Source organism: Mytilus galloprovincialis, chromosome 14 (assembly GCF_965363235.1).
Source record: "Mytilus galloprovincialis chromosome 14, xbMytGall1.hap1.1, whole genome shotgun sequence".
NCBI lineage: Eukaryota > Metazoa > Mollusca > Bivalvia > Mytilida > Mytilidae > Mytilus > Mytilus galloprovincialis.
In genome coordinates, this window is record NC_134851.1 from 430,045 (window position 1) to 444,484 (window position 14,440).

At 34.4% G+C, this 14,440-nt stretch overlaps 1 protein-coding gene across 3 annotated transcripts in view; it reads right to left on the minus strand.

Annotated features, from left to right (window-relative positions):
- Positions 1–11,939, minus strand: part of LOC143059549 (uncharacterized) — a 66,991-nt gene extending 55,052 nt beyond the window's left edge. Inside the window, exons 1-2 of one of the 3 annotated variants that reach the window (XM_076233071.1) lie at positions 11,831–11,939; positions 1,616–1,673 (exon numbers count right to left, since the gene is read on the minus strand). Coding sequence is in view for 2 of the 3 variants with exons in the window: in XM_076233069.1 (XP_076089184.1) it covers positions 1,271–1,303 (33 nt within the window). In the remaining variant the exon portion in view is untranslated. Of the gene's footprint in view, positions 1–1,270; positions 1,464–1,615; positions 1,674–11,830 lie in introns of those variants that run through there. The other 2 variants (XM_076233069.1, XM_076233070.1) reach the window with 2 other exon arrangements.
- Between the last annotated feature and the right edge of the window lie 2,501 nt (positions 11,940–14,440).

Below are 14,440 nucleotides of genomic sequence, written 5' to 3' on the forward strand. Positions count from 1 at the left end.
AAAGATAAGATATCATGGCATGATTACCAATTAGACAACTATCCCTATGATATGGTTTTGTGCTTTTAAAAAGTTTGAAGTACTTATCTTGACCATGTGTTCAAATTGATGATGTTATATTTGTTCGATTATCTAATATGTGTAAGGGGTATTCAATAATTAAACATATGGGGTCCTTTGAATCTGAGAAGCACTTTTTTAAATACCCAAACCATCCATAATATTAAAATGTAATTCTTCTTTAAAATTCTAAGGAAAAATGTTACGGCCCACAATCAACTAATCTGTGTACAACCCTATTCCCCCACCCCATGCCATAGTGATAACATGGTTAATAAGAATGATCTTTAATTACAAACATTTAAAACATTTGACTACCAAAAAAACTGAATCCTTCAAGTTTATCAGAGAAACATAGGTAAAAATTCATACATTTAAATTGGAAAAAAGTTGGAAAATGCATTATAATCAAACCAAATGATAAGATTGAGGATTTGATATTAGGGGGCAGAGTTCGCGAATAGTGTCAGTCCTCAGGATTTTACCACCAAAATTTTGCATAGGACTGACACAATTTTAGTATTTTTCAATAGAATTTATAGTGAGGACCAGTAGATTTTCTTCAAGGTCCACCTGGGAAAAAAAGATTTCCCGAACTCTGAGGGGGTGGGGGTAGTCTTCAAAGGACCTTTAAGTCCTACACAAAATATGCTATAGTTTTTACATTGATTATTAAGGTTTTTTTAAGAAGGGCTCTCACCTTAGTTTAAAACTAACAGGTGCTTGCTCTACCTAAACCTATTATGCTGCTCAAGAAGTTATTACCTGTCAAATTGCTGCTGTTTATTTTACATTTGTCTTTTGGGGCTATACTAGGAACACTGACATGACTGGGAGCAAAGGTCAAGAGTTAGAGAAGACCATCACAAAATTAGAAATATTTAAAATAAATTTTCAACTTTTATTTCTCTGAAAAAAAAAATCACAGAAATATTAAGTTTAACACAATTTTTGTATATTTAGTGTAGTCCTTATAAGAAATTCATAGTTGCATATCTACAAGTTGTACATACATTGTATCTTATCCTTGACACTTAGACAAGACGCAATCATCAACCTCCTCCTACAATAATGATCAATAATAACTTATATATTCCCATTCACATAATACTCAATGACATAATAACATCACTTCAAAATATAACTATCTGCCAAACTAATTCTGAGCATGTTCAAAGTTCTAATCTCTCTACAAAACACTTTTCCTTACCTTCAGTAAATTGAGGGCCAACTTTTTCATCATCCTGAGACAGAGGGTAGATATAACGTCCCCTAAGACCGACACAACATTCCTCCCTAATATCAAAGATCATCCACAAGCATCACTATTGAGAACGTTCCCACACTGATATAGAGGGATGAATTATATTTCCATTAACTGATTATTATCGTCAGAGTTATTGATGATTATCAAAGACAAACTATCAGAAAGGTTAATTTTCTGGTAATTCACGCCTCCGCTAACCTCATTTTTTACAATTGGCAACTTTCACTTTATCTTTTAGGTAGATCAGGTTCTAATTTCACTATTTTCATTTTTTAGTTGATTACCTACCTGATTTACCTTTCTTGGACTAGTCCACTTTAAGAATTGGGATGCTTATCTGATTCCCCTGTGAAAGATAAGAAAACATTTTCTATAAATAGAGGTACTAATGGGAGAATTAGAACTTATCAAAGTAAAATAATTTAACCTTCAACATTTAATGATATTTATCATAATTTGACAGCTGATTCTAAGATTTTCTAAATTGAACAGAAGGGTGATTGGTTTATGCTAAAATAACCCTTCTATACTGTTTTCAAATTCGATATGAAAATATAACAAACAGAATAGTTGGCAAACCCAGGGCAAACCCAGAACTTTTCATAACTAAGTGGGGGGAGGGTCATGCTTTTTGACCTAAAAAGGGGGGAGGCTGCTCCAGTCATGCTTCAATGATTCCCTATATGATCAATCAAATTTTTTCCCACAAAAAGCCTCTTAGTTTGATTTTCAACCTTAAATCCGACTCCCCTTACACGTTATGGACATCTTTGGTTAAAAATTAGACCGTTGGTTTTCCCGTTTGAATAGTTTTACACTAGTAATTTTGGGACCCTTTATAGCTTGTTATTCGGTGTGAGCCAAGGCTCCGTGTTGAAGGCCGTACATTCACCTATAATGGTTTAACTTTTTTTTAAATTGTTATTTGGATGGAGAGTTGTCTCATTGGCACTCACACCACATCTTCCTATATGTATATACAATATATATAGTCTGAGATGATATGTACAAAAATATTAACAAGAATACTAACACAATGCATGTTCATATGACACCATGTCCATCTTACACTAGTGCTATAAGGCATGTTCATATGACACCATGTCCATCTTACACCAGTGCTATAAGGCATGTTCATATGACACCATGTCCATCTTACACCAGTGCTATAAGGCATGTTCATATGACACCATGTCCATCTTACACTAGTGCTATAAGACATGTTCATATGACACCACTAGTGCTATAAGATGTCAGTAAACAGGAAATTTGAGCCAAACATTTTGCAGCCAGGGGACTTAATTTTTTGGCAACATATATTTTTTGGTCTGTTGATTTTTTGTTGTTGTATTGCTGTCTTACTTGTATATATAACGATATCTCCCTTTTATCACACATATATATAACGATATCTCCCTTTTATCACACATATATAACGATATCTCCCTTTTATCACACATATATAACGATATCTCCCTTTTATCACACATATATAACGATATCTCCCTTTTATCACACATATATAACGATATCTCCCTTTTATCACACATATATAACGATATCTCCCTTTTATCACACATATATATATATATATATCAGTTTAGAATGTTCTCCAATAATCAGTGGACTGAAAAACCAGCAATGTTAACGCTATCCATTGTAGCTTTAAACATAACAGGCAAAAACAGAACTCATTTTTTAACAGAATACCCCAATGATGATTGTGGCCTAAACTGGTCCGCCATTCCATCTAAAGCTTTGCACCACGTAGCAGTATGTGAACAAAACAGGGGTCCAGCTTAATTGTGGCCAAATTGGCAATATTGATTTGGTTCTTATTGGCACAGTAATTTCAGAGAACACAAGTTATGAATGACTGGCATTGGACAACTGATGCCTTGTGATAAAAATTAAACTCACTTGACCCTTCATAAAAAGGGGTCTTACTTTATGATTCTATACACAGTAAATAAAGGCACAAAATAAATCTTTTCCTACAAAACAAAATCGTATAAAATCATGAAAATTGAGACATCAACCCCACCAAAGAGCAAATAACAGCTGAAGGTCAACAAAGGGTCTCCAACGCATCGAGAAAATCCTGTATACCCGGATGTGATAACAGGCCATGATGACATTTTATTTTTATGTATAAAATGTCAGGATAAGGCAGGATCGAATAGAGTAAAAAATAAAAAGGCAGGACAGATTACAACTAAAAAAAATACAAAATTTATCATATTAGCCAACCTCCATCTCCCCCCAAAAAACGAAATAAAAATTAAATGGTAGCTCCCTAATAAAACCTTTCTTTAAAAGATAAAATCTAACACCCCACACCTGATGAGAAGACTTATCTTTAACATGTCTGACAGATACAAGTTTTAATCGCTTTTTTCTTCCAAAATTAATCTACAGTCAAGCACAATGAACCGTTTGATATATATTCTGTCAAAAATCTATTTATAAAAGCATATATAATATACACAGATGATGATGATGAAGATGAATCGAGGTTTTATGTCCAGTGTCAAATATTACATATTTATTTCAAATGAAGACATGCTCATGTGATTTAGATATGAACCCTGCATCATTTTTATTAGAACTGAGAATCATCTATTTTGGTCTGACCTAGTCTGGGATTTTAACATCCATCTCATGCACTTAAAGTGAGACCAGTGACCTCCTGAAATAGGAGTGAGTCCATTGACCTCCATTAACCTCCAACATTGGAAACACAAACCATTAATTATCTGCACTGGAAGTAAGACCTGTACCTCCTGCACTTTGATTATATATATTGTTTATAGATTGGTGCTCGAAATACCAAGATATTCGGTAGGAAATATGACAATCCTAATCGCTTATGATTGAAGTATAATGTGCCTTCACTGATTCGTTGACAGGCTAGTTTTACAGTAGGTCCACTACTTAAGACCACTCGGTCACATGTAGACATTCAAAACTAGAGGTTCTGAAGAGACTGTTTTTACCTTCAACAATGGCCACCTTTGGGTAAAACTCTTCTTGAAAGAGTCCTACTTGTAACTCTATAAAGAGTTTACTGACAATTTCAGGCATGTTGATGTTTTATTTTATTAGTAAATCTTGTCCTTCTGATCAATTTTGCTTCTTGAATTTCTACAAATCTACATTTTTAATTCTTATATTTTTCAAGGTTATGCTATAGTAGATAAAACGAAAATGGCTAAAATCATCTTTTAATGGCAAAAATCATCTTTTAAGGGCAACAATCATCTTTTAAGGGCAAGCCAACAATCATCTTTTAAGGGCAAAAAATCATCTTTTAAGGGCAAAAATCATCTTTTAAGGGCAAAAATCATCTCTTAAGGGCAAAAATCACCTTTTAAGGGCAAAAATCATCTGTTGAGGGCAAAAATCATCTGTTAAGGGCAAAAATCATCTTTTAAGGGCAAAAATCATCTCTTAAGGGCAAACATCATCTCTTAAGGGCAAACATCATCTTTTAAGGGCAAAAATCATCTTTTAAGGGCAAAAAATCATCTATTAAGGGCAAAAAATCATCTCTTCAGGGCAAAAATCATCTCTTCAAGGCAAAAATCATCTTTTAAGGGCAAAAACTCATCTTTTAAGGGGCAAAAATCATCTTTTAAGGGCAAAAATCATCTTTTAAGGGCAAAAATCATCTCTTAAGGGCGACAACTCTAATCAGGAGACGACTGAAGATTTCAGCTATTTCATCCATCTTCGTTGTCTTCGTGTAATATTTCTTGCTATCAACAAACACATATTTAAAACAAGACACCCTAAGTATGAGTGTGGTCAATTTAAGTAACTTTGACCAGTAGTTCAGTGGACAAGATTTTTGTAACAGTAACGAAAACGGACAAAAAATTATCTACTTTAAAATTACAACTTGCATTTGTGGGTTCAGGTTCATAAGAAAGACCGTAAAATCTTCAGTGAAAGTAAATGGGAAACATGTCCACGGAACACATATGATGCCCCCGCTGGCATATTATATAAAGCTATACAAGGATATAACTAAAGAATCATTATGGCAAATAAAAAGTGATGCTACCAAATATGTACTTGATCTGTATTTTGTGGTAATAAGCATAGCATTTATCTTTAATTTTTAAAGGGGCCTAACTCTAGAACGGTTAAAGTGATGCCACCAAACTTCACATGTGTGGTAATAAGCATTGTGTATAAGGTTCATAGCATTTAATTGAGGCAATTTTACTATAAAATCAGAGAACGGAAACAAAAAATCATAAATTCTTATATTTGTAAAGGGGCATAACTCAAGAACGATTAAAGTGATGTCACCAACATTCAAACTTGATCTGTGGACCGGTATTGTGGTAGTTATCATTGGGTAAACTGTTCAGCTCCTTATTATAACATTTAGTTGAGGAAAAGTAAAGTTAGAGAACGGAAACCAACATTGAATGTACAGACGTAAATACAGACGGTCAAGTTTAGAATTGAAAGCTCCCTGTGCTATAGCGGGGGCAAACAACAGTGGCGGATCCAGCCATTTTAAAAAGGGGGGGTTCCCAACCCAGAGTAAAGGGGGCGGGGGGGTTCCAACTATATGCTCCCATTCAAATGCATTGCTCGTCCAAAAAAAAGGGGGGTTCCAACCCCCGGACCAACTCCCCCCCCCCCCCTGGATCCGCCACTGAACAATGAAAAAGTGATTTTCAATGTGACTAACTGAAAGCCTATGTGCATTCATTACCAAAATACATAACATTATGTTACAATATACATGTATCACAGTATACCACAATTATAACAATTGCCTCAATAAATCACAGTATGCCACAATAAATCACAGTATGCCACAATAAATCACAGTATGCCACAATAAACCACAGTATGCCACAATATATCACAGTATGCCACAATGTATTACAGTACTATTATGCCTCTGTATGTATTAGGCATCCTGTCTATTGAAGAAGACTCTTATTGACCTCTAGATTTCATTTTGAAAATGTAAAGAACCCGACGAGGATTTTATCTTTTTATGTTTTAGTTGTGACGTACCAGTTTGTAAAAAATGTATGGCAGGTAAATACAATGGTTATAAAGTGGCTCATATAGACGATTCCGTAACCCATTTGACTCAGAGCATCAAAATAACAATCGAGAATTGATGTGGTTGGGTTGCTGCATCGTTGACAACCACATCTTTCATAAAAATATATTATATGGTGACATACAAGTAAACTAATCCTGACTGAATAACAACAGCATGCACTTTAATGAGGTATTTCAACCAAATGGAAAATATATTAATTCTAAATTTATCCAATCGACATTCAAATTTAGAATCAATGGTTTATAAATTATAGCGAACTTTATTCATTCTCTTAACTGCTAATTCAAATGTCAAACAAATAAAGTTTTTTGGTAATCTATTACTGAATGGTTTATTTATAAATTGAAATAAGTTCATACACAATTTTTTTTGCGAGTTTTTGTGTGACATGCACCATAACATAAACATTTAACCAGTGACAGGATTGCTACCAATGAACAGTAAATAATTATACAGTTGTAACTTAGGGTAACCAGATATAAGGAGAACCTCTTTAGCCCAATCGCTAGGTTATTACTTGTACTACAGTAATATCAGGTTAGTGTAACTTAGGGTAACCAGATATAAGGAGAACCTCTTTAGCACAATCGCTGGGTTATTACTTGTACTACAGTAATATCAGGTTAGAGTTCTGGACCCGTTTGTTCATGATTCTTTGTTAAATTACATAACCCTTGGTTTAAATTTGTTGCTCATTCTGAAATAAAAACACCCCAATGAAACACATGATGATAGAACCCTACATGAAACACATGAGGATAGAACACTACATGAAACACATGAGGATAGAACCCAACATGAAATACATGAGGATAGAACACTGCATGAAATAAAACACATGAGGATAGAATCCTACATGAAACACATTAGGATAGAACACTGCATGAAACACACGACGATAGAACCCTACTTGAAACACACGAGGATAGAACCCTACATGAATAACAAGAGGATATAACCCTGCATGAAACACATGACTATAGAACCCTACATGAAACACATGAGGATACAACCCTAGATGACACACATGAGGATAGAACACTACATGAAACACATGAGGATAGAGGCCAAAATTGTCACCCCCCAAATAAAAGAGGAGGTATAATTTTCAATGTCTCCACCAGAGACCAAATGAAATAGAACTATAGATCACTGTCAGGTCTTCAACAATGAGCAAACCCATTACGCATAGTCAGCTACATGTATATAAGGTCCGGAAATAACAAAATAAAACAACAAAAATCTGGGGCCGTGTCATCGAAGGTGTCTTAGGACTAAGATATGTCCTAAGATCATCTCAGGAAAATTTTTTGCTCTTAGTCGTGTAATCGAAAAGATCCTATCTAAGGAAATGTCCTAGTTTTGGTCCCAACTTAAGGACTTCTAATAAGCTGTCTTAGATAGTATCAGGACCATCTAACCAATTTTTTTTCAGAAAAGGGAGGACGGGCCCTTTAGCCCCCTCTAAATCCCACTCTGGCTAGACACTATGGAATAGCAAACATTACAGGAACTCAGACTGAGCACAAGGACGGCTTATAATGTTCACTTCGACAAAATTATAAACGAAAATATTTTTATTCAATTATAAAAAGTCCAAAGTAGCAAGCCAACACTTGGTCAGCCCCTCATTAGGAACATTCATGCCATGTTGGGCTTCATTCGTTTCAGTGGTTCTCTTGAAGAAGACATATGTATGTATTTCCTAAAGGGTCCTAATAGTATGTTAAACTGAGTCCCTCTCTGGTGGCCATCTTGAATGATGGACCAGCTACAAAGTAGCAACACTTGGTCAGCACCTCATAAGGAATATTCATGCAACGTTTGGTTTCCTTCCTTTCAGTGGTTCTCTAGAAGAAGTTCAAAATGTAAATACATAAATGGATTCACACTGCACACACAAAATGTATACATATGTGAACGGACTGATCTAACATTCAAGTAAAAGTAACGTTTTCCGGATACCTTTTTACCTAATGCTAGCGCAGCCACGAAATACCAAATAAACCCAGGTTCTTTACATAAACAATGAAGACCAGTTCTGCCCTGGACACCTTGTCACACCTAGGGGACAAGTGTCTACAACAACCGACATAACGGACAATTCTCTGGGAGGACAAAGCTAATACTTGACCGGATAATGATTTGGGCAAGTATAAGCCAGCATTCTAGGAAAAGAAGTCTTAAAGAAATAATACCTCAATAATCATATTTATTTTATACCCAAGTCCTAAAGTTTAAACCCAAAATGAAGCCAAAACATTTTACAGACGAATTGGTCCAGAACAGTAATAGTAAACAGCATGGCTGTAATGAATACTGATAGTTACCTTCGAGGAAAGTATGAATTCTGGACAATGTATAAAATGTGAATTCAGTATATAATTAATATCAAAATGACTTAAAAAATGGTACTTTCTTGAAATAAGATTTGCAATTTAAGCACCACCATCTTACCTTTAACTTTTAATAACCGGTTTAGAAAAGGAGTAAAGTTATTGTGTACATACACACAGGTGAAAGTTTTCATGTAAACAATAGTAATTATATAAAATGTAAATATGCTTAAACTTAAAAGGGAGCTAATAAATAACTCTTAATTCCAATATTGCCCACATTCAATAATACAATATTTTTATTTTCCAAATTAAAGGGCCCATTAAGAGCATAACATTAATTACAACATGACATAAACATTACAGAGTGATTAAAGAAACATAAAATAATAATTGAAATTCAAATGCATGAAGAAAGGATCGGTGGTCAAGGGGAGATAATTTTGATATATTTTAGAGTATCTAACTAATTTTCTGATTTTCTTAGTTGCAGGCCTTTATCCAGGTATGCACATAAAATAGATAGAAATCTGCTATCTTCATTAATCATGATCCATGAAAAAAGATCATTTATATTTAAACTATCTAAACTGGGGTATTTTTTTATATAATCAGTGATATCTCTTCTGAGGTTATTGTAAATAGGGCATTCCAGAAGAAAGTGCATTTCATTTTCAATACAATTTGTATTACAATATAAACATATCCTCTCATGTCGAGGTAATATTTCATATTTACCACATACATTGGTAATTCGTTCATGTCTGCCAGTTTCTATTCTTAAACAGTGATTGCTAAGTCTGTATTTTGTTAACAAATGTTTTTGTGGGTGCTTTAAATCTAAATAATTTTCATAGCAAGGGAGGTAATCATAACAAAAATTTACAAATCTTTCGCCAATAAAAATTTGGCACAAAATGTTTGCCAAAATTAATACAATAAATAGTTGTTATACGTGTTATAATATGTTTCAAATTGTAAGATATTTGTTTTAGAGTAATGTTTAGTTAACCTAATTATTTATAGTGGATTGGAAACAGGTTATTTCAACTTATATAAATCCCCCACTTTACAGGTGCGAGTACTGCCTTGTAGCGTCATTAGCCTGCTCTTTTTTTCGAAATCTACAGGAGTGTCTTTTACGTGCAAGATGATGGCTCCCTCTTAACACGGATCAGCTATTTATCGCCCCTTCCGACGGACTAACATCGTTTCTCAAGACTCGCAAATGGTGTCAAGAGAGCGGAAAATTCAGAATAATGTGTAATACTATATAGGTGTTAATATCAATTCAATCAGTTACAGACTTAGCAAAAAGATTTATGAAATGTGAAAAAAAATAACATACATATGTGTTTCATATTTGTTTTTCATTCATTTTTATGCCTCACCTACGAAAGTAGAGTGGCATTATGTTTTCTGGACTGTTCGTCCGTTCGTTAGTCTGTCCGTCCATCCGTCCGTCTGTCTGTCCCGCTTCAGGTGAAAGTTTTTGGTCAAGGTAGTTTTTGATGAAGACGAAGTCCAATCGACCTAAAACTTTGTATACATGTTCCCTATAATAGCATCTTTGCAATTTAAATGCCAAGGTAGAATTTTGATCCTAATATATATCACGGTCCACGGAACATCGAAAATGATAGTGCGAGTGGGGCATCCGTGTACTTTAGACACATTCTTGTTTGTACATAAATTATGTCGTTAGTTTTCTTGTTTGAATTGTTTAACATTTGTCATTTTAGGGCCTTTTATAGCCGACTATGCGGTATGGCTTTCGCTCATTGTTGAAGGCTGTACGGTGACCTATTTTCTGTGTCATTTGGTCTCTTGTGGGGGTGGAGAGTTGTCTCATTGGCAATCATACCGCATCTTATTTTTTAAAAATGTAACTATATTTGTTCAGCGGCACCCCTTTTGTGTTAAAAGTTTTGATGATTACATAGGGAATCACTGAGGCATGACTAAAGCCACCCCTTTTATGAAAAGTTCTTGATCCACTGTTATATGCAGAAGGATGATTTTATATATTTGACGCATCTCATGTACTGTTGTTACAGTAGTATTTCTTTTTTACATAAAAATACTTTTAGTTTGAAAGTCCGAGTCATAACTATCATTGATTGATTGATTGATTGATCGCTTTACTGGCCTTAATAAAAACGAGAATAAGTTGATATAGGAAGACATGGTGTGAGTGCAACAAAACAAAATATAAAAGTAAACCATTATAGGTCAATGTACGGCCTTCAACACGGAGCATTGGCTCACACATAACAACTCTTAGTCACACATCCACGAGCCCAGGCCATTAGATTTTGTACAAAATTCATCAAAAAGTAAGAATTTGGCATGTTGCACCCGGCCCGAAACATAATTTATACAGAAAAGAAGACCTTGGTTTCTCATGGTCATTTTATTATTTAGATTACTCCTATCTACAAAGGCACTTGTCTCAGAGAAAAAATCCTGTATACCTTAATATAACACATTAAGGTATATTTGAAGAAAAAAATCTGAGGCAAGTGCCTGTGCCTGTATACCTCAATACTATTCAAATAGAACAAACGAAGGATGACTTCAGGTCACAGGCACGGATCCAGGATTTGATGTAATGGGGGGGGGGGGGGGTGTTTGAGAATTAGGAATAAATCAGACATCTTTTGAAAAAAAATGACTGTTAGTTTACCTTTTACATGTTCCCCTTCTCTTAGGGTGGGGGGACAATCACACATGGTGTTGTTGGTCCCTATCTGAATCTGCACATGGGGCCAGGGTCAAAACACATATAAGTCAGAAAGGTCAAAACACGTGTAAGTCAGAAAAGGGAAGTTGTTAAATACAGTGATATTTTGCTTTTCCATTCTTTTAACTCATTTGAAAAAATATAAATAATTAGTAACGTCTGAAGAAAATCTGTACAAAATCTTACATAAACATTACAAAAAGTGAACGAAAAAAGTTATAATGAAGCTGATTAAAAAGGAATGTTCTTAATTAAAACAAGTTATATATAATTAATACCTATAAACATGTAATCAATGTTAAAATATAAAACATTCAATTACTTACTTGTAGCAAAACTTCTTCTACAAAGATCATTAATACAATATGGTATTTTTCAAAATTGCTAATCAGCTTATTCCAATCAAATTGAAAGGTAAAACAGCTTATCATCCTTAAAACTCCGATAACAATTTTAATTGGTGTTAGTCCAAAAATGCATCAAATGCGCATATATACTACTTATTACATGTTAAAATTGAAGAAAACATGCAATTTATAACTTTCTGGCAAGTCGTCAAAGCAAACGTTACAAAAATAACCCCCTAAAAACAACACTATTGGAATGTTCTAATATTAGAACTATTTGTTTCAGATGGTATGATTGATGTATATGTTCTGGTAATTATAGATAAAACTCTTACTGACTCAAAGTCAATTAAACTCAATACCACCTAAATGTATGTATGAATCATTGATTTGTTTGTAAAATCTCTAATGATTATCTCCCTTTGAATATGCTTAATTTGATGGTAAATATTTTTTAAAAGACTTTGGATTCTATAAAACATGTACTCAGTATCTTAAAGTTTCTTAATTTTTAAATGTTTTAATGGCAAATTGCTAGTTATCCTGCAGAAGGTATGTGGTCAGTGGCTGATCAAAGATTAGAAAAAAAGGGAATGTTCCAGTGGCAGATCTAGAAATGAGGGGGCTTGGGCATTGGCACCTCTTTCTTTGCGATCAATGCTTTAGAGTGGGGACACATGGTTGGATTTCCCTTTTAATCTGGGTTGGAATCCCCTTTTTAAAATGGCCGGATCCACCCCATGGATTTTGTTATTATTTTCATGTCCCATTTTGGTCATACACTAAATCATACAAAGGAATCATATAGCACATTACATGTATTTGCCGTCTTGTTGTTTGGCCATGTCATGCTCAGACAAGCTTTCCGAATGTGTCTGGAATACTTGTTTGGTTATTTGTAGTTAGTCTGTAGCTAGTTTTCCAAAACCTCTTTGTTGTTTCCCAATATCTCATTTCCGATGTAGTCCTTTATTTTTATATCTAAACCGGACTGTTTCTAGGAAAAGACGAGGACTTGTGTCTTATGGAAATAAAATGGGTTTGAAATCGTTGAAAAAAGATTCTTCATCGTCTTAGGGTGTTTTGAAGCTGTTTTGTCATTTGTTAACACAAGTATAGATCCGAGGAGTATTTCTGTGGACAGAGTAACTCCTTTGGGAGTAAGTGCTTTTTGCGGTTTGTTGGAATTAGATAATGGTTCGGTTCCTCCTGTGCAATACATTATTTGGTATCAACAATTCTCTAAAAAGAAATTTTGATACTTAAACTTGCCTTGATGGTTTTTCTTCGCTTCAAAACCGACACCCGTGTCAAACATAGCCGACATGCGCATGTGGTGTTCTACACAGGGATATTGATATGGTATTATTCCCGTGTCAAACATAGCCGACATGCGCATGTGGTGTTCTACACAGGGATATTAATATGGTATTATTCCCGTGTCAAACATAGCCGACATGCGCATGTGGTGTTCTACACGGGGATATTGATATGGTATTATTATGTCACCCGATCGAAAATGTCGGGTGACATATATTGCTATTCCTCTGTTTCTTTTTCCGTATTATTATTATTTTTCTTCCACCTAATTTTGTCCGACCGCTTTCTCGGAACCAAAGGAACCAATCTAAATGATAGTTCACTATAACAAGGAACTCTGACTTTCGAGTTGCAGTGCAACTTTGGAACTAAAAAATGGCTGCCATTACCATGGAAACAGAACAATTGTGAAAAAATCCAGTTTTTGGTTTTAATGAATTATTTGGATATGCTTAAACTCAGAATCATTATATTTTGATACAATGTAGGTGCCCACTATATACTGGTTTTGGAGGATTTTGGCAATCATTGGAACTACTATGTTGCCATGGAAACTACACCAAAAATTTCAAAAATATCAGAATGCTCCAAATTTAACGAAACTTTACAGTAACGATGAGCAACATTGGTAGATGTGGAATTTGGCGTTAGAATTTCAAAAATGTCTGCCGTTACCATGGAAACAATGCAAAACAGGTCAAAATGGTTCAAAAACCTTAAAGTGGCATTTACTTTCTTAAAATGGTAGGTCAAATTGATCGAAACTTTGATAGTATGGTCCCTCCCATGTACCAATGTGGTATATGCCATTAACTTTTGGGAATGGTCTCTGTTGTCATAGGAACAAAACAAAATGTCAAAAATTTCAAAAGTTTCAAAATGCTCCAAAATTGATGAAACTTAATAGTATTGTTGACTGTCAAGTCTGCATGAGATTTTTGAAGTTGGAATTTCAAAAATGTCTACCGTTGCCATGGAAACTGGAAAAATGTCAAATATTTTCGAAATGCTCCAAAATTAATGAAACTTAATATTATTGTAAACTGGCATGTATAGATGAGACTTTTGACTTTGAAAATTTAAAAATGGCTGCCGTTGCAAAGGAAACAGCAAAAATCTCATGTTTTTAAAAAGGATCTTAATGTACTGAAAATTTACAGAAAAATGTATAGCCATGCAAATATGTGCATTCACTGTTAAAAGTTTTTGAAATGGCTGCCGCTTAGTGGCAATGGGGGGAAGGGTGACATCCGCTATTGCTTGCAATAG